The sequence below is a fragment of the Leopardus geoffroyi genome, chromosome D3, assembly GCF_018350155.1.
Source record: "Leopardus geoffroyi isolate Oge1 chromosome D3, O.geoffroyi_Oge1_pat1.0, whole genome shotgun sequence".
In the NCBI taxonomy this organism is placed as follows: Eukaryota; Metazoa; Chordata; class Mammalia; order Carnivora; family Felidae; genus Leopardus; species Leopardus geoffroyi.
This window is the reverse complement of record NC_059339.1, coordinates 14,800,689-14,818,925: the sequence shown is the minus strand read 5'-3', so window position 1 is coordinate 14,818,925 and position 18,237 is coordinate 14,800,689. Positions and strand designations below refer to the sequence as shown.

General features: G+C 49.1%; 1 protein-coding gene across 3 annotated transcripts in view; it reads left to right on the top strand.

Moving 5' to 3' along the window:
- The first annotated feature begins 3,635 nt into the window (after positions 1-3,635).
- VSIG10 (V-set and immunoglobulin domain containing 10) overlaps positions 3,636-18,237 on the top strand; it is a 36,085-nt gene continuing 21,483 nt past the window's right edge. For 2 of the 3 annotated variants that reach the window (XM_045456883.1, XM_045456882.1), the window contains exons 1-2: positions 3,636-4,092; positions 9,999-10,280. In XM_045456883.1, the coding sequence (XP_045312839.1) occupies positions 4,014-4,092; positions 9,999-10,280 (361 nt within the window). In that variant the 5' untranslated portion in view covers positions 3,636-4,013. The remainder of the gene's footprint in view (positions 4,093-9,998; positions 10,281-18,237) is intronic. The other variant, XM_045456884.1, reaches the window with a different exon arrangement.

Below are 18,237 nucleotides of genomic sequence, written 5' to 3'. Positions count from 1 at the left end.
TAAAAAAAAAAATAGACTCATCAGGGTGCTTGGGTGGCTCAGTCAGTTAAGGGGCCAACTCTTGATTTCAGCTCAGGTCATGATGTCACAGTTTGTGAGTTCGAGCCCCGTGTCGGGCTCCACACTGACAGTGCAGAGTCAGCTTGGGATTCTCTCTCTCTCTCTCTCTCTCTCTCTCTCTCTCTCTCTCCCTTTCTTTCTGCCCCTCCCCTACTCATGCTCTCTCTCCCTCTCTCTCTCAAAATAAATAAACTGAAAAAAAAAAAACAACCATAGTAGACTCATTTGACGGCTCTCCATGTTTCCATTTTCTCATTTCATCCTGCCAGCCTCTTCTTAGAACTTCTCCAGGTTTCAGGAACTTTCTTGCTACAGGCTCTGTGTTCCAATTCTTTTCTTCTGGGCAGAAGGCAAGAGGGGAAATGGGAGGAGGGAGTGTCTGGGGAAGGTTTATCAGGCTTTCTTTCCCGGAGAACAAGCCGGGTTGCTTTTGTTGTTCCTTTTCCCCTGAGGTGCCAGCCTGTGGGTCCCAGGCCCATCCAAGTGGGTGTGGGTGGGATTCTGTCATCCACCTGTTTATACCTGTTGAAGTGAGGGGTGCCCAGCTGACTGAAGGGCCAGGCTGCTACCTGAGCTGCTCCCTCCCGACTGGCCTGCCCTCTCTGAAGCCCCCAGGAGAATATCTCGAGGTGGAACAGAGAAGCAGATTGTTGCTAAGAAACCTTTCAGCATTGCCTCCAGGGAGAGGACAGAGGAGGAGTAGTGAGGCAGAAATAATAGGTAACCTGATGGCTTCAGAGACCCAGGCTGCAGGAGGGCTGGCTATGGAGTCAGGCATCCTGTCTCTCCCTCAGACACCAAACAAGACAACTGTGCCTCAGACCTGGGTTCAGATCAGCCCCCCTCCATTCATTTGTTAGGCTACCTGGCCTCGCTGAGCCTTCTGTGTAAATCCTGAGTGAGAATGCCTACCTCTCAGGGTTGTGCTAAGGAGTCAATGAATTAATGTAAGTAAAGCGCTTAGCCACAGTAACTTTTCAATTCACAGGAGGTGAAAAGGAAGCAAAACAAAACCAGCCATGTGTAGCAGCCTGAGCAGAGAGGTGTTATAGTCTCATGTTTAATATGTGATTGTGGGGGCGCCTGGGTGGCGCAGTCGGTTAAGCGTCCGACTTCAGCCAGGTCACGATCTCGCAGTCCGTGGGTTCGAGCCCCGCGTCGGGCTCTGGGCTGATGGCTCAGAGCCTGGAGCCTGTTTCCGATTCTGTGTCTCCCTCTCTCTCTGCCCCTCCCCTGTTCATGCTCTGTCTCTCTCTGTCCCAAAAATAAATAAACGTTGAAAAAAAAAATTAAAAAAAAAAATATGTGATTGTGGGATTTAGGATTAACATGTGACTGTAGATGGGGGTCGATGCCTTAACGACACTTCATTGAGTCCCTTCCTACAAGTCGACTCTATCTTTCCAATGACCCACGAGGTGCAGATCATAAAACGAAGGCTCTGAAAGGTCCCTACCTTGTTAAGGACCCCACAGTGAACCCCCACGTCACTGGTCACTGTTCTAGACAGGGAGCTTTCTCCTGTCCAGAGCCACCTGAAATGCTATGGGACACCAGGGCAGGGCATTTCCTGACAGCTCCTGTCTCAGGGTTGGCCACAACCTGTACCCAGACCAGGGAGGGTGGGGGGTTTCCTGGGCTACAGAGCTGTCTTGAGACCCGTTCAGGGACGTGCCCATGTCGGCTGGCCCGGTAACACCCAAAGCATCTGGACCATGGCAGCTCATGCATAAGTGACAAAATTGAATTTTGCTTGGCAGGACTTGGTGTGGGACAAAGATGGGCTCCAGTCCTGGCTTTGCCACCAACCAGCTTTGTGACTTGGAGCTTACCCTCCTGGATCTCTAGGTATCTCATCTATTAAGTGGGATTGCTTGTACAAGGGTTGTAGGGAGGGCCCAATGAGATGAAGTTTCTAAAGTGGCTTTGGAAAAAGTCCCCAGCCATGCAAACTACTCAGCATTGTCAACCATCCTGAAGGAAGTTGATCCTTGTGGGGGTGGAGAACTAACTGGTCAGGAGAACCTCACCTTTGACTCAGCAAATATATCAGGAGGGCCGGCTCTGTGCAATTCCTCTCTTGAGGTACCACCAGGGTCACAGAAAATTCCAGAGCCTCAGCTGGAAACTTGCCAGCTATTGATTTTACCTCTATCTTGTTAGCTTCGGGTCAGGAATGTGAGGTCAGGAGTTTGTCAGAAAAGCCTGCAGAGCTCCAAGACCAAAACCAATGAACCTCTCCTTTGTTTATTTAACAAATACATAGTGGGTGGTTAAGAGGTGCCAGGCGCTGAGGAAACAGGAAGAGGTCAATGAGGATGAAATTTACTTTCCATCACAAGGTAGAAGATGAACCAACAAAACTGAAGGGAAAGGAAGAAAACTGTCAGGAGCTGGCTGAAGAGTTAAATCACTGCGGGAAAGAGGGGAAAGGGAAGAGCTGTACAACTTTATGGCTCAGTTCATCAGGCAAAGCACACGTTTCATTAGTTTCAAGAGGATTTCATCATGGAAGAAGTATTTCAGTAAGGGGCCTTTGGGCAACAGAACAAATGATTTTTATCAATAGGAACTCCTGGGTTTTGTCCCAATATTTTATGATGAACATTTTCAAACACAGAAAAGTTGCAGGAAGGCAGGCACCCATATACCCCCCTCCTAGAGTCTAGAGTAATATTTTACTGTACTAATTGCAATTAAAAAAAAAAATTGTGTTTACTTAGAAAGAGAGAGAGCAAGCCAGGGAGGGGCAGAGAAAGAGGGGGAGAGAAATCCCATGTAGGCTCAGAGCTGTCAGTGCAGAGACCCAGGCGGGGCTGGAACTCACCAACTGTGAGATCATGACCTGAGCCAGAACCAAGAGTCCACGCTTAACCCACTGAGCCACCCAGGCACCCCACAATTTTTTTTAAAGGGGCTTCCTCCTAGGGCAGTTTCAAGTGTCAGCTCTTCCTGAGGATATAGAAACCTTGGTTTTCCTAGGACGGGATGGGATGAGGATGTGGCAGGGAAGAGGGATTTCAGCTCTCTGGGAATCACACTGGATGCGGTTGAGCGTGGTGGGGGGCGGAGGGGGGGGGGCAGAAAGCTTCCGAGAACAAGTTCTGCTGACCCCAGCTCTCGCTGTGTGGTCTCAGCTAGTTAACAGGAGAACAGGAGTCTCGTGGCCGCTTTTGGCTGGAGGTCTAAGGGATCATCTTTCTCCTGCTGTAGACTTGCCTTCATTCTGCAAAGGGTAGGCGGGGACAGCCATGGCGGTCCTGGCGTCCGCCGGGAGCACAGGAGAGCACGGGAGCACCCTGGAAGAGCTAAGCTGGGACGCCGAGGGGGACCCTGAATCCTGCAGCCGGGCGGCCCGCCTCTCCGGGTGCTGCAGCCGGAGCGCCCGGCGGGCCGGGGGCCGGGGACCGGGGTGCCGTCCTGCGGCAGCCGCAGGGCTCTGCACGGCCCAGCGGTCCCCGCGACTCCAGGCTGCCGTCCCGGGCGCAGTGGGCTCGGGGAGGGACCGGCCTCCGTCTCCACCCCCGACCGGGCCGGACTCGGCTCGGCGCGCCCGGGCGCGCGCCCTTTGCATAAAGCCCTCCTCCCCGGCCAAGGTAGAGGAAGTTGGGCTCCCGCCTGGAAGGGAGGCGGGAGGGAGTCCGGCTCCTGTTGTTTTCCGCGAGCGGGAGTGGGTGGCGGGCGCAGAGGGCGGAGTGCGCCCTCCCACCCCGGGCCGGGCGCTCCGGGGCCAGAACCGCGCCGGGAGCCCGGCGCAGCTCCCAGCCCCGGACTTCGGGCTCAGCCCAAGCATCCTTCCTGGGGGCTGCGGAAAGCGGAGCTACTCGGTCGTTCCGAGGACTCGGGAGGAGCGCTCAGTACCCCGGGGGCCGGGGCCCTTGGGGCGGGGGCGCACGTCCACCCAGCCGGCGCCTGCGCTTCCTGAGGAGCCCCCGGCCGGCATCGGGGGCGAGATGGCCGCGGGCGTCCGGGCGTCCCGGCCGCAGGTCCTCGTCTGCCTCGGGGTGCTGCTGGCCCGCTGGGTCGCCGCAGGTAAGGGGCCGCGATCCCGAGGGAGAAGTTGAGCTTCGCCGGGCCACGGGAGGGGAGGGGAGAGCCGGGGACCCAATTCCCACCGACTCCGCGGGAGCCCGTTGTGGCCGCGGCCCCGCAGCCGCCCTGGGAGGGTCTTGAGTTTCCTGCTCGCTGCTCGGCTCTCTTTGCAGGAAGGAATTTTCCCGGGCGCCTGATGGAGGGCAAGATAGCCCCAGTCCCTTGGAGTGGGCAGCCAGCGAGGCTGCGGAGGGCCTGCGGAGAGGTGATGGGAAAATTGGGGAATTTGAAGAGGGAAATTTTGAAGATAGGAAAATTGAAGAGACACGTGTAGGGGGCAGAGTGGTGTTTTGTTTTGTTTTTTTTTGTTTGTTTTGTTTTTTTAAGGCGTCGGATGTAAATTTGCATTCTGGTTTTACCTGCTGTGTTGGGGCTCAAACTCTAGGCTCCTTTATTTTTCTCTCCTTCCTCTGCCCAAGGTTGAACTCGCCTTGCACTTGTAACCTGTGGCTTTCCCTACACACCCCTGCAAGCCGACCTGTGCAGACTAGCACATTCAGAACCCTGCCTTCCTCCTTCACCTAAAAAACAAACAAAACTGTTTTATTTTGACGTAATTTCACTTACAAAAAACTTGCCCTTGCACTTGACATGACCTCTTCCACTTGACTTGATTGGCAGAAAGTCTTAAATGCTCCATCTGTGCTCTCCCTTGTAATAATAAGATTAGATGTTGCTTGAGAAAATATATAGGGTAAAAAAACATTAAAAACGCATTTTTGAATTAATTCACCAGTGAATGCATGTCTTTTGTGTGCAGGGCAGGGTGATGAGCAGTGAGAGTGAGGGCTCAGGTAGAGGGAAAGGAGATGGGCCCAGGAGGTGATGTAATTTGCCAGAATACTTGGAGCCTTATTTTCTGTGTTGCCCAGTGCAGCTCACACTGCTGATCTCCTCTTGTAGGTTCTTAGAGGAATTGCACTTTGAGCTTCCTAGCAGCAAGTGCCAAAAGTTCCTAACGGTCAGGCTCTCATAAGATTTTTTGTTTTGGGGCGCTTGGGTGATTCAGTCGGTTGAGCATCCAACTTCAGCTCAGGTCACAATCTCACGGTTCGTGAGTTGGAGCCCTGCGTCGGGCTCTTTGCTGACAGCTCGGAGCCTGGAGCCTGCTTCAGATTCTGTGTCTCCCTCTCTCTCTGCCCCTCCCCCACTCACGCTCTCATAGTCTCTCTCTCTCTGTCTCTCTCAAAAATAAATAAACATTAAAAAAAGATTTTATTTTGTTTTGTTTTCAGCAATCATTTAAAAGCAGTAAAATTTCCCATAGTCTAGGTTTCTGGTTTATCTGGAAAAATCAGATGATCTGGCAGCACAGGGCCTACTTTTCCACCTGGAACTGAGCAGTGGTCACCCCTTCTCTCTAGGGCATGTGACCCCAAATTTGTCCCATCTCTCCTGTTGTAGTTACCCCTAACCCCCTTCAGTGATGGACCTTATGTGCTGACCCCTGCAGGCTTTGGACTTAATGGCCACTGTGCTAATGGAGAAAAGGAGAGGCCAGACAGTCTCCAACTGATTATGTTAAAGGTGATTGTTCCCTTCTCTCTGGCTGTCTGCGGTGTTTACTGCTCTGTGAATATCAGGGACCTGGGGACATCAGACCTCTGCGTTGATATCATCGTACTGGAATGAACCAGCTTTTAGGCTGTCTGCAGCTCACCACACAGGGACACTTTCTCAACCGCCATGCCCAGTCATTTTGATACCCAGGCTAAGTTCATCTTCGTGTGTAGTGCCAGGAGGGCTTCCGTAGCTTGGTGTATTTTTGTTGTTTATCTTTCAAATTGGGAGTTATCTTAGGGGAAAAAAAAAAAACTTTCTCCTGTCACCTAACTCTAGACAGTCTTCATGCCTGCCCTGTCACCTGAGCTTATCAATCTCAGGTCATTCTTGGGGAGAAGTTGGTAGGAAAATCAGTGGGTACAATCCCCCAACTCTGTAGATGATGATAATATGAGGGCAGCACTGGGAAGTGGTTGCTCATGTTGCTTTTGGGTCCATATTCTGAATTTAAGGTTGGTGGCCCGGGGCGGGGAGGGGGGGCATTCGAGGACCCTCTAGATACCGTGGGGACAGCTTCTAGTGACACAAACAGTTGTCTCATTGTCTCATCTTGTCTGGTTGGGTGACCAGAAGTATGAAGACCTCAATGGCAGTCCCAGCTCTCCCAGTGACTTGTGTGGGCCCTTAAGTAAATCACAGAAGCTTTGTGAACCTCAGTTTTCTCATCTGTAAAATGAGGACTTGGCCCACCTCATCTTGACCCCAGCACTCAGGACTGCCGCATCTCAGGATTGAGATGACCTCCAAGGTCACCTTCAGCTTCAGTGGTTAAAAAGAATGGAGTGAGCGAAGCCAGGAGAAGGGGAATGCTTCCAAATGGTCTCTTTTGTGATTGTGTCATTCTGCTCCTTGGAGGAGAAGACAATGTTAGCTCAAGTTCCGAGATTCAAGTTTTGCCGAGGTTTTTCCAAGTTCTTTCTTTCTTCCTTTGCCAGGGAGCCCAGGAAGGGGCAGGTCTGCAGGTCTCATGAACACCTACTGCGTCTGTAATGCTACAGCCCGTCTTCTCTCCTCTGTGGGGATTGCCACTGAGGACCTGGGTCCTCAGGCCTAATCACTTAAACTCATTCTTACCTGCCTTTCCAAGTGATCTTTCAGAAAGATTTCTTGCTGTTTTGGCATCTCTATCATTAGACGACATTCTCCGCCTTCCAGCGACTGACTTAGAGTTTTTTTTGTTTTGTTTTGTTTATTTTTTCCGTGCTGTCCCGGCATGTGGGAGTGGTGCAGCTAGGATGAGGGAGAGTTGGAACGTCCCGTGGCTCCAGGCTGGCTTCCAGTCTTTCAAAGGGAGCCCCTTCTAACCATACAAAGGGCCAAAGACAAATCACTGTTACTGTTTCTTTTATTATCCGGAAGGGTTGTCAGAGGCAGGTGGCAGTTTATTTATTTTTCTACCACTTTATTGAGATATAACTTACCTACGATAAAATGCACCCTTTTAAACTATGTCAGTCAGTGGTTTTGAGTATATTCACAGGATTATGCAACCATCACCACTAATTAAGTCCAGAATGTTTTCATCACTCTAAGAAGAAGCATCAGGCTTGAGTGTTAGCAGTTAACGCCTCACTACCTCCTTCTTCCCCCCACCCCCTCCACCCCCGCCAGGCCACTTTCCTCAGCCCTAGACACCTGCTACCCTACTTTTTATCTTTGTAGACTTGCTCATTTCGGACATTTCATATAAACGGACTCACGATATGTAGTCTTTTATGACTGCGTTCTTTCACTTACTATAATGTTTTCAGGATCCATCCATGCCATTCATTCATCCCTTTTTATGGCCAAATAATGTTCCCACCATATGGATCTACCATTTATCTACTCATCAGCTGATGGGCATTTGATGGACATTTCCATCTTTTGGCCATTATGAATAATACTGCTGTGAATGTACGTGTGAAGTCTTTGTGTAGACACGTTTTCCTTTCTCCTGGATGTCCACCCAGGAGTCGCATTGCTGAGTCATCCTGTTACTTTAACCTTGTCAGGAAATGCCAACCTGTTTTCCAAAGTCGCCACACCGTTTAAGAACCCTACTGACAATGCAGAAGGGTTCCAGTCTCTGCATCTTTTCCAGTATTTGTTAATTTGCTATTCTCTTTGATTCCAGCCATTCTAGTAGGTATACCGTGGTAGGTCCCTTACTGTGGTTCTGATTTGCATTTCTTTAGTGACTTATGATGAGCATCTTCTCATGTGCTTACTGGCCTTTTGTAGATCTTTTTGGAGACACGTGTTCAGATCCTTTGCCCATTTTTAAGCTGTATTATTTATCTTTTTATTGTTGAATTCTGAGAGTTCTTTATATGTTCTGGGTACAAACCCCTCATCAGATAAGTGATTTGCAGGTATTTTCTCCCAGTCTGTACATTGTCTTTTCACTTTCTTGATGGTGTCATTGGATGCACAGAAGTGTTTAATTCTGACAAAGTCCAATTTATCCGTTTTTCTTTCCTCGCTTGTGCTTTTGGTGTCCTGAGAAACCATTGCTTAACCCAAAGTGACAAAGATTTATTCTTTTATTTTTTTTTCCTAAGCACTGTATAGTTTTAGCTCTTACATTTAGATCTGTGGTCCAGTTGAGTTAATTTCTCACATATGGTGTGAGGTAAGGGGTCCACCTTCATTCAGTTGTCCCAGTACTGTTGTCAAAGGCAATTTATTTTGTGATCAAATACCACCTTTCGCAAATCCCGTAGATTCACATACTTTGGAAGCTTCTGAGGTGGCGGAAAGAGAACGTGCCGGAGGATGGCAAGAAGTCTAGCTTCTGGTCCCACCCTGCTGCCTTCTCACTGCAGGACTTGGAGTTAGCCCACTCTCCTTCTTGGCATCACACTTTTCTCCTCTACTGAGTGTGACAGCATGAGTCAAAGACTCCTCACAGGTTCTGCCGATTATTCCTGTGCCTGTGGCCTCTTTGTATTTGGTTGTTGACTGTGGGGGGCAGGCTGGGGCGGGGGGGCTGGAAAATTTCCACACTTCTCAGCAAAATGGGCTGCGTTTGCTTCTTGTTACCTGGTGACAGTCTGTGCCAGATCAGTGGCCCTTAGCCAACTGTCAGTGGTGAGTGAGCATCAGAATCACCTGGAGGTTTGTTAAATGCAGCCTACCTTCCACTGCCACGCCCAGATGGGTGATTTATCTGATTTAAATGTTCTGGGGTGGGACCTGATCATTTGCATTTCTAACAGAGCCACCGCCCTGCGGCTGCTGCTGCTGGTCTGGGTTTATGAACTTGCTGTTCCCTCTACCTGGCTAATTCCTACCTGTCCATCAGATCTCAGTGTGGCCTCCTGGAGGAAACCTTCCCTGGCGGCCACCCCAGCTGGACTTAGGAGCCTCTTCTCGGAGGCCCTGTCATAGTACTTATCACACTGTATTGTAATTGCCAGTGTATTGTCTGTTTTCCCCACTAGCCTGGGAGATCCCGGACGTCTCCCTCTGTATTGCTTATCCTTGGCTCCCCCTGTTTTGCCCATCCTTGGCTCCCCAGTACCTAGCATAGGGCATGCCCAAAGTCGGAGCTGCAAGAGAGCTTTGACTCCAGGATCATTCGCACCTCAGATGGAGAAAGGACTGTGGGAACAAAGCCCAGGCCCTCTTCCTTTCATCCCTTCTGGATTTCTAGGCAAATAAAACCACTTGGGTTCTGTATCGGTTATTTATTGCCACAAAGGTGCTGCATAATAATCACAAAATGACAGTAAGTGCTCATTGCTCAAGGGCTGGGGTTAATCAGCTCTGCTGATCTTGCCTGGGCTCACTGGCATGTTGGGGCATCGACTCAGCGGCTGAAGGCTGATCTGGAATGGCCTCAGCTCAGGTGATTGGGACCACTGGGGTCTGCACACCTAGCTTCCATCTTCCTCCTGGGATCTAACCTGGGCACCTCCTTCTCAAGGTGTCGGCAGGAGTGACAGTGAGCAAGCCCAATTACACAAGTGCTTTTTAAGCCTGTGTTTGCATCACATTTGCTAACATCTTATTGGCCAGAGCAAGCGTCAGGGTGGGAGGGCAGTGCGGTCAGGCGGTGAAGGGCGGTGAGGGGCCCGGGTAGTGGGGGAGGGGGACATTGGGGCTGTCTCTGCAATTGCCATTTACCACACGTTCATTAAAATCAGCACTGGCCAGTAATTACCCCCCCCCCCCCAGAGTGGAGGGTCTTAAAAACACACACCTGATTTTTTAAAAATCCTAATGCAGAGACATTGTGCACAAGGGAGGGTGTTCCGAGATGAAGAAATGTAGTAACGGACTGACCTTTCCTTGTGCAGGATTAGAGGCTCCGGTCATCGGAGAGGTTCACGAGAACGTTACTCTGCACTGTGGCAACATCTCGGGACCAAGGGGCCTCGTGACCTGGTACCGGAATGACTCGGAGCCTGTCTTCCTCCTGTCCTCCAATTCCAGCTTCCGGCCGGCTGAGCCGCGCTTCTCTCTGGCCAATGCCAGCTCGCTGCACATCAAGGCACTGAGGCTGCAGGATGAGGGGAACTACACCTGCCGGGAGGTCCTGAATGAGACGCGGTGGTTCCGAGTGTGGCTGCGGGTGGCCCGTAAGTGCGGTGGCGGGACACTGGGGTCGGCTGGCCGGGCGCTCGGAGCCTTGGACTGGAGGGAGGAGGGCTTTGGAGTTGATGCCTGGGTTTCATCCCTGGCTCTGCTTCCTGCTCGCCGAGTGACCTCTCACGCCTGGATTTCCTTATCTGTAAAATGGGGACAGAAAGAATTCTTGCGTCCTAGAATTCCTGTGAAAACTAGATTCTGGTTTATCTAGATAAAGTGCCGATAATGGCTCCTGGCAGAATAGTTAGCGATTACTTTCGGCTAGTTAGTATCATCCTTGCTGTTTAATATCGTTTGATTGTGCACCAGAGTCAGAGTGTAACATGATGGAGTCAGTCTTGCCTGAGTTCCAATCCTAAAGTTATGTCACCTTGAGGAAGTAGCTTAATATCTCTGAGCACTAGTTTTTCTTATTTGTTAATTGGGGATAATGCATTACGTCCCTTGTAAGGCCTAGTGCTCTTATGGCATAGTGCTGACCACGGGGCTTGACATGAGCTGCTATTATATTACATAGTGCACGTTCCAAAAACACCGTCTTATCTGTTGATATACACGCATGAATTTAGAATGGGGGTGGCAAACTATAGCCATATCTGTGGGCCGTATCTGGCCTGCAGGCTGTGAGTATTTTTTACATTTTTAAATGGTTGGGGAAAACAAAACCAAAAGAAGAATATTTGTGACATGTAAAAATTATATGAAATTCCAGTGGCCATAAATGGAGTTTTATTGGAACACAGCCACACTCATCCATGTACATCTTATCTCTGACTGCCTCTGGTGCTGCCACGGCAGACTTGAGTGGCAGCGATGCAGATCGTATGGCCTGCAGAGCCTAAAATACGCGCTCGATAGCCCTTTACAAAGACAGTGTGCTGCTTACTGGTTTCGACGGGTATCCGTGTAGAAATATACGTGTGATCACTGCTCCCTCGTTTCCTCATCTGTAAAATGATTTACTTATTTCTTTATTCAACACAGATTGATTGAAAGCCCAATGCCAGGTACCGTTCAAGGCCCCGGCCACAGGAGTGAATAGGACAGACAAGGTCCCTGCCCTCGTGGAGCTGACACTCTGGTGGGGGAAGAAAGGTAGACAATAAGCAAGCACATAAATGCATCAGGAGATATCACAGTGATGAGGGCTATGCAGAGCATTGAGTCTGGGTGATTCTCCAAAACATTTTATTTTTATCTATCTATCTATCTACTTATTTTTTAATGTTTATTTTTTTGAGAGAGGAGAGAGAGAGACAGAGTGCGAGTGGGAGAGGGGCAGAGAGAGGGGGAGACACAGATCCCGAAGCAGGCTCCAGGCTCTGAGCTGTCAGCACAAAGGGGCTTGAACTTGTGAACCGCAAAATCATGACCTGAGCTGAAGCTGGCCGCTTAACTGACTGAGCCACTCAGGCACCCCGAAATACTTTAAATTAGGGGGGTCAGGGCTCTAGGGTGGCTCAGTTGGTTAAGCGACGGACTTCGGCTCAGGTCATGATCTTGCAGATCGTGGGTTCGAGCTCCACGTCGGGCGCTGTGCTGACAGCTCGGGGCCTGGAGCCCGCTTCAGATTCTGTGTCTCCCCCTCTCTGTGCCCCTCCCCCACTCACACTCCATCTCTCTGTGTCTGTCTCTCTCTCAAAAATAAACAAAACATTAAAAAAAAATTAGGGGGGTCAGAGAGAACCTTTTAGAGGAAATGGCATTTAAGCTGAATGATAAGTAGGAACCAGTCATGCAAAGATAAGAGTGATCCAGGCAGAACGATATCCAGTGCAAGGTGAGTTGAGTGTGGTGTGTGTGCTCACGAGACAAGGCGGTGTGGTGCGAGCCCAGTGTGTGAGGGCGTGGGACGTGTGAGGTAGGGCCCGGTAGGACTTGTGTTATGGGTTGAATTATATCCTTGTCCTTCCCCCCTTGCCACCCCCCCCTCCAATATTGAAGTCCTAACTCCTGGTATCTGTGAACATGGTCTTATTTGGAAATAGGGTCTTTGCAGATGAAATCGTGTTGAGATGAAGTCATTGGGGTGGGCCCTAATTCAAACTGACTGGTATTATCCTAAGGAGAGGAAAATGCTGGGGCGCCTGGGTGGCCGAGTTGGTTAAGTGTCCAACTTCCGCTCAGGTCATGATCTCACTGTTTGTAAGTTCAAGCCCCATGTCGGGCTCTGTGCTGACAGCTCAGAGCCTGGAGCCTGCTTCGGATTCTGTGCCTCCCTCTCTCTCTGCTCCTCCCCCACTTGTGCCCTGCCTCAAAAATAAATAGATGCTGGGGCGCCTGGGTGGCGCAGTCGGTTAAGCATCCGACTTCAGCCAGGTCACGATCTCGCGGTCTGTGAGTTCGAGCCCCGCGTCGGGCTCTGGGCTGATGGCTCAGAGCCTGGAGCCTGTTTCCGATTCTGTGTCTCCCTCTCTCTCTGCCCCTCCCCCGTTCATGCTCTGTCTCTCTCTGTCCCAAAAATAAATAAATAAACGTTGAAAAAATAAATAAATAAATAAATAAATAGATGTAAAAAAAGTTGTTTTTTTTTTTTAAAGAGGAAAATGCAGAGACACACAAGGAAAACATCATCTGATGACAGAGGCAGGAAGTGGGGGATGCAGCTGGAAGGAATACCAGGGACCCATGGCCACCTCCCTGGAAAAAAGCAAGGAAGGAGTCTCTCTTGGTCCCTTGAGCCCTTTGGAACAAGAGTTGCCCTCCTGACTCCTCAATTTCAGACTTCTGTGAGAGAACTCACTTGTATGGTTTTAAGCCACCAAGTTCATGGCACTTGGTAAGGCGGCCCCAAGAAACTAATATACCTGGCAAGGAATTGAGATTTTTGTTGTTATGGTTGTTCTGGATGCCAGAGGAAACTCCTGTAACTTTAAGCGTGTGTGTGGCATTATTTCACTAACACATGCAGAATGTCTGTGCGTGATCTCCAGAAGGACTGATGCAAATAGGGAAGCCACTTGGAGGCACACAAGATGTTGGTGGCCAGAACCACGGTGGTGGCAGTGTCCTTGGTGACAATGCACAGCTTCAGACTATTTTGGAGCTGGCCAGTAAGACCTGTTGGGGGGGATTGGAAGTGGAGGATGAGGAAAAGCAAGGCTTCAAGGACACTTCTAGGTTTTTCGATGGTCTCCAAGGTTGCCCCCAACCCTTGAGGCTTATAGGATTTTGGAGTACAGTGTTTTCGTGTCTGGAGATGCCGTAGTTGAACTGCTGAATTGCCTGGGATGAATGTGGGTGTATTAAAAATGTCGCCCACCTTGGCCCAGCTCTATTCAGACTGTGCTCCCATGGGCAGGTCACTCCAACTGCCGGTCATTCATAACTCCTCATGTCAGTCTGCTCAATACATATCTTCTCTTCTGACCCCCGAGTAAGATGGCAATACAGCTTATTACTTTTTAAAAAATTATCATCACTCCCTCCAGTTTATGATGACTTTATCTGACATTGATTAATCATTGGCTAAGTTTACTGGAGGGTGGATTAGTTTCATTATTGCCCTGTAGGGAGATAAACGCAAGGCCTTTTTATGATGAATGTGAACTTAATTTTAAAAGAATCCCTAAAGGCGCGCCTGGGCGGCTCAGTCGGTTAAGCATCCGACTTCAGCTCAGGTCATGATCTCAATGTTCGTGAGTTCGAGCCCTGCGTCCGGGCTGCTGACAGAGCCTGGAGGCTGCTTCAGATTCTGTGTCTCCCTCTCTCTCTGTCCCTCCCCTGTTTGCGCTGTGTCTCTGTCTCTAAAAACTGAATAAAAATTAAAAAAAAAAAAAAAAAAAAAAAGAATCCCTAAATGCAAATAGCTTTTGGGGCTTCCTGAGTTACTGTGATGTGATTCATAGTATGGACACTTATTCAGTGTCCTCAACTGGTGTAGGCTCGTTTGTGAAAACAGGACACCGACTGTCTTAGTTTGGGCTACTGTAACAAAAGTAACCTAGGCTGGATGGTTTCAACAACAAATACTTCTGGCAATTCCGGAGGCTGGGAAGTCGAAGATCAAGGTGCCAGCAGACCCAGTGTCCGGTGAGGCATGCTTCTTGGTTTGTAGATAAAGTCTTCTCATTGTGTCCTCACTTGGCAGAGGGGAGAGAGAGAGAGGAAGCAATCTCTCCGGGGTCTCTCCTCAGAAGGCGCCAGTCCCATTCATGAGGACTCGACTCTTAGGGCCTTATCACCTCCCCCAAAGGCCCCACCTCCAAAAACCATCATACTGAGGATTAGGTTTCAGCATGAATCTTGGAAGGGTTACAAACATTCGGTCTGTAGCACAGATGTCCTCTGGTTCCGCGTATACCGGAGCCCTCCAGAATCTCAGGTCTTGCTCCCTTTCTAGGAGAAGTCCAGACAAACACCAGACCCCTCTGGGCATCAGGGAGCCTCTCCCTGCTCCTCCTCAGACAGTGGCTGAAGGAGAAGCCTTGACATCTCAGATTGGACTCAGCCCTCATTTTGCATGGAAGATTTTGGAATACGGATTAGGTCTGATCCAATTACTATTTCTGGGAGGGCCATGGTATTGCTGAGTGGCTACGAGCATACACTGAGGTCCAGCTGCCTAAGTTCAAATCCAGGTGTTGCTGGCTATTGTCCTTGTGACCTTGGGGAAATCACTTGAACATCTCTCACTTCAGTTTTGTCGTGTGTGAATCAGGGATAACGGTGGAACCGAGGCACAGATTCACTGCACACATTCGTGACATTAACATGCACAGCCCTCAGCACAGAACTGGGCACGCTAACCCACTTGGTTTATGTTATCTTGACCAACTGGTCAAGCAGGTGATGGGATTCCTGTGGGAAAACTGCATCTCAGGTTCCCTGGAATCTGTTCATATCGAAGCCTTTTGAACAGGACCTTCTGTGGGTCAGGGACTCCGTGTGTCTAGATCTTGCTTTTCCCGTCTTTTCACTGACATGGTTGATAACTTAGTCTCTTAAGAGAAAAGTTTGGAAACATTTCAACATGGCCTTGGAAGCTAGGAAAACAAATTCTGAGATGTGACAAGTTGTTATCTGTGAGTTTGAGTGCGTGAACGGACAGAGATGCTGTAGAGACACAAGCTGACTATGAAGCCAGTAGCCTCTCCCTCCTTACTGTTTGGACGTCTGCCTATTGATCAGGGGGCGTTTTGTACCTCTGCCTTCCAGGGAGTCAGGTTTTTTACAAGCCTGGAGTGATTTAATGTGCCAGGAATGGGGATTGCAATGTGATTTTGTCGTTTGTCTCAGAATGAAAGACTGTACTATTACTTGTTAATTTAATGGTGCAGTTGAAAAGCCTTGCCCTCCAGATTGGGACCGGTGCTCCCGAAAATACAGAAATCCCTTAGTCCGGAGCAGTTCAGGGCTGCCAAGGCTGTTTATTTCATTGACTTACCCATCCTCTTCTGCCTCCAAATTGGGGTGGGTATGAGGGTAGAACTCCTGTGTGTTCCCTGCTGGAGGGATGGGCAAGGTAGCAGAGACCTTAACGCATTCCACTAGACTTTGTTCTTCTTGAAAGATATCATCTCTCACGCACGGGGGAGCTGAGCAATCAGATAAGCCCATGAAAGCCACAGTCAGATCTCATGGCACGTGGTGCCAAACTCCCTGTGTCTGTTTTTCTCAGGCCAAGCAAGTGTTGAGGGAACATTTGAGCCGGATGGCACATGGACAGCGAGGAAGCTGGTTTGTATCAACCTCCGAGACTCTCTTTGGAATCAGCTGGGGTTTGGGAGATGGGGAGCACTTTTGTCTAGCAAGTGATGTGGCCACCATTCCAGACTTCCAGGAAAGGGGCCTCAGGAAAGTCCCATGTTCCCTGGCTAATTGAGCTAATCTATTTGCACTCATTCTATGATGCTGGCGGTGACACTCTGCCTCATGATAACATAAGGTCCTAGGGAAAGAGTGTGTTGGGCAAGTTGAAGAAGCATTGTTGGCCCCTTTCAGAAAATGGAGGATCCTTGCCCGGAGCGCGATTAATTTGAGTTTCGCCAAACTCATCTGAAGCAGAGATGCGTCCCTATAAGAAGCTGAAGATCTCTGGGTTCCGGCTTTGTGGATGGGATTGGCAAGCACTAGGGAAATCGGGAGGCAGTGGGGTCGTCACATATGTCTCTATATTCAGTCTCTAAAAGTGGTATCAGAACAGTCTCTGTGAATTTTCCCAAGGATCTTATCTCACTCTAGAATCATGGGTATGCCCACTGATTAGCAGAGACTACCTGATATATTCTTAGGTCATTTTTTTTAATGTTTTTTATTATTTTTGAGAGAGAGAGAGAGAGAGAGAGAGACCGAGAGTGAGCAGGGGAGGGGCAGAGACAGGGAGACACAGAATCCGAAGTAGGCTCCAGGCTCTGAGCTGTCAGTACAGAGCCTGACGCAGGGCTCGAACCCACGAACTGTGAGATCATGACCTGAGCTGGAGTCAGTTGCTTAGCCAACTGAGCCACCCAGGCGCCCCTATTCTTAGGTCATTTTTAAATCAAAATGCTGGTATAAAGAGAAATGCCTGAAGATAACTCTTCTAATTGGCAGGGAACCCAAGATACTGAGGTGGAAATCTCCCATTTTGTGGGTCCCTGAGTCGTAAGTCAACTCTTCGAGACCTTTGACTGGCCAAACTATGGTTATAGGGGTCGGGGGGTGGGGAAGGAAAGAAGTGAGTTCCAACATCAAGAATGTTGGCAGAGGGGCATCTGGGTGGCTCAGTTGAGCGTCCAACTTCGGCTCGGGTCATGATCTCACAGTTCGTGAGTTTGAGCCCCACGTCGGGCTCACTGCTATCAGTGCAGAGCCCATGGCAGATCCTCTGTCCCCTTTTCTCTGACCCTCCCCCACTCACACTCTTTTGCTCTCTCTCTCTCAAAAATAAACATTAAAAAAAAAAATGGGTGTTAGCAGAGAAGAGGAAGACAGTGGCACTGGTACGTTGTTCTAGAACAGGAATCGAACTTTTTCTGTAGAGGGCCAGATGATAAATATTTCAGATGTTCTGGCCCAACTGATAAGGTTAAACTCGTCCAAAACAAGAGTGTAAACGCATTACCACATTTTTTTAATTGACAAAATTCAAAGTATAATAATAAATGAATACTTTTTTTTATAGTATAGTGTAATGAGAAAAATAGAATTCCTTTTTTGGGGGGATAACATTTCACTTAATTGTGATTCAAAGTTAGCGTTCTCTCTCATCAAATCGATTGCGAATATTCATCTGTGAAAACCATTTTTAGCCTGTGAGCTGTACAAAAACAGATAGTAGGCCACGGTTTGCTGATGCCTATTGAATCAATCAACAAGGATACTACCGATAATAATGTCAGGTAACATTTATAGAACATTGACCAAGGTCAAACACCAGGCTAAGTGTGCTGCTTGTATTTTCTTATTGGGTCCTTCAGTAACCTAGTGATAGATGTTTTTACTGTTCTTTTCGTTTCATAGGAAAGGCAGGAGAGAATGAGAAGGATGGGCACTTACCCAGGGTTGTCTATCTGTAAGCGGCAGTAGGATTTACACCCAGGTCTCTGAATTCAGAGGACAAGCTCATGGCCCCCAGGCAAAGGCACCCATCCAAGATAGAGCTGAAAACTCAAACTCCAATGACCAAGGCCTCAGTAAGATGCTGAGCCTTTGTAACCACTTTATATTTTTATTTATTGGCTGTTTTATTTTTGTTCCCCATCTCTCTTTCTCTTTGAGTGATTGTCACCATCACCCTGCAGGCAAAAAGGGCTGGTAGTTTCTGTTTGGGGATAAATTATCAAGTGGGTGGAGAGAGCAGTGGAAGGGAAGGAAGTGGGCACCTTCTCCTGTGTAGTAAAGTCAGAGCAAGGGAAGAACCCCAGGGACTCGAGATGGCGTCAGCTTTAATTAAGAAAGCAGACTCAGGGCACCTGGGTGGCTCAGTGGGTTGAGTGTCCACCTTCGGCTCAGGTCATGATCTCA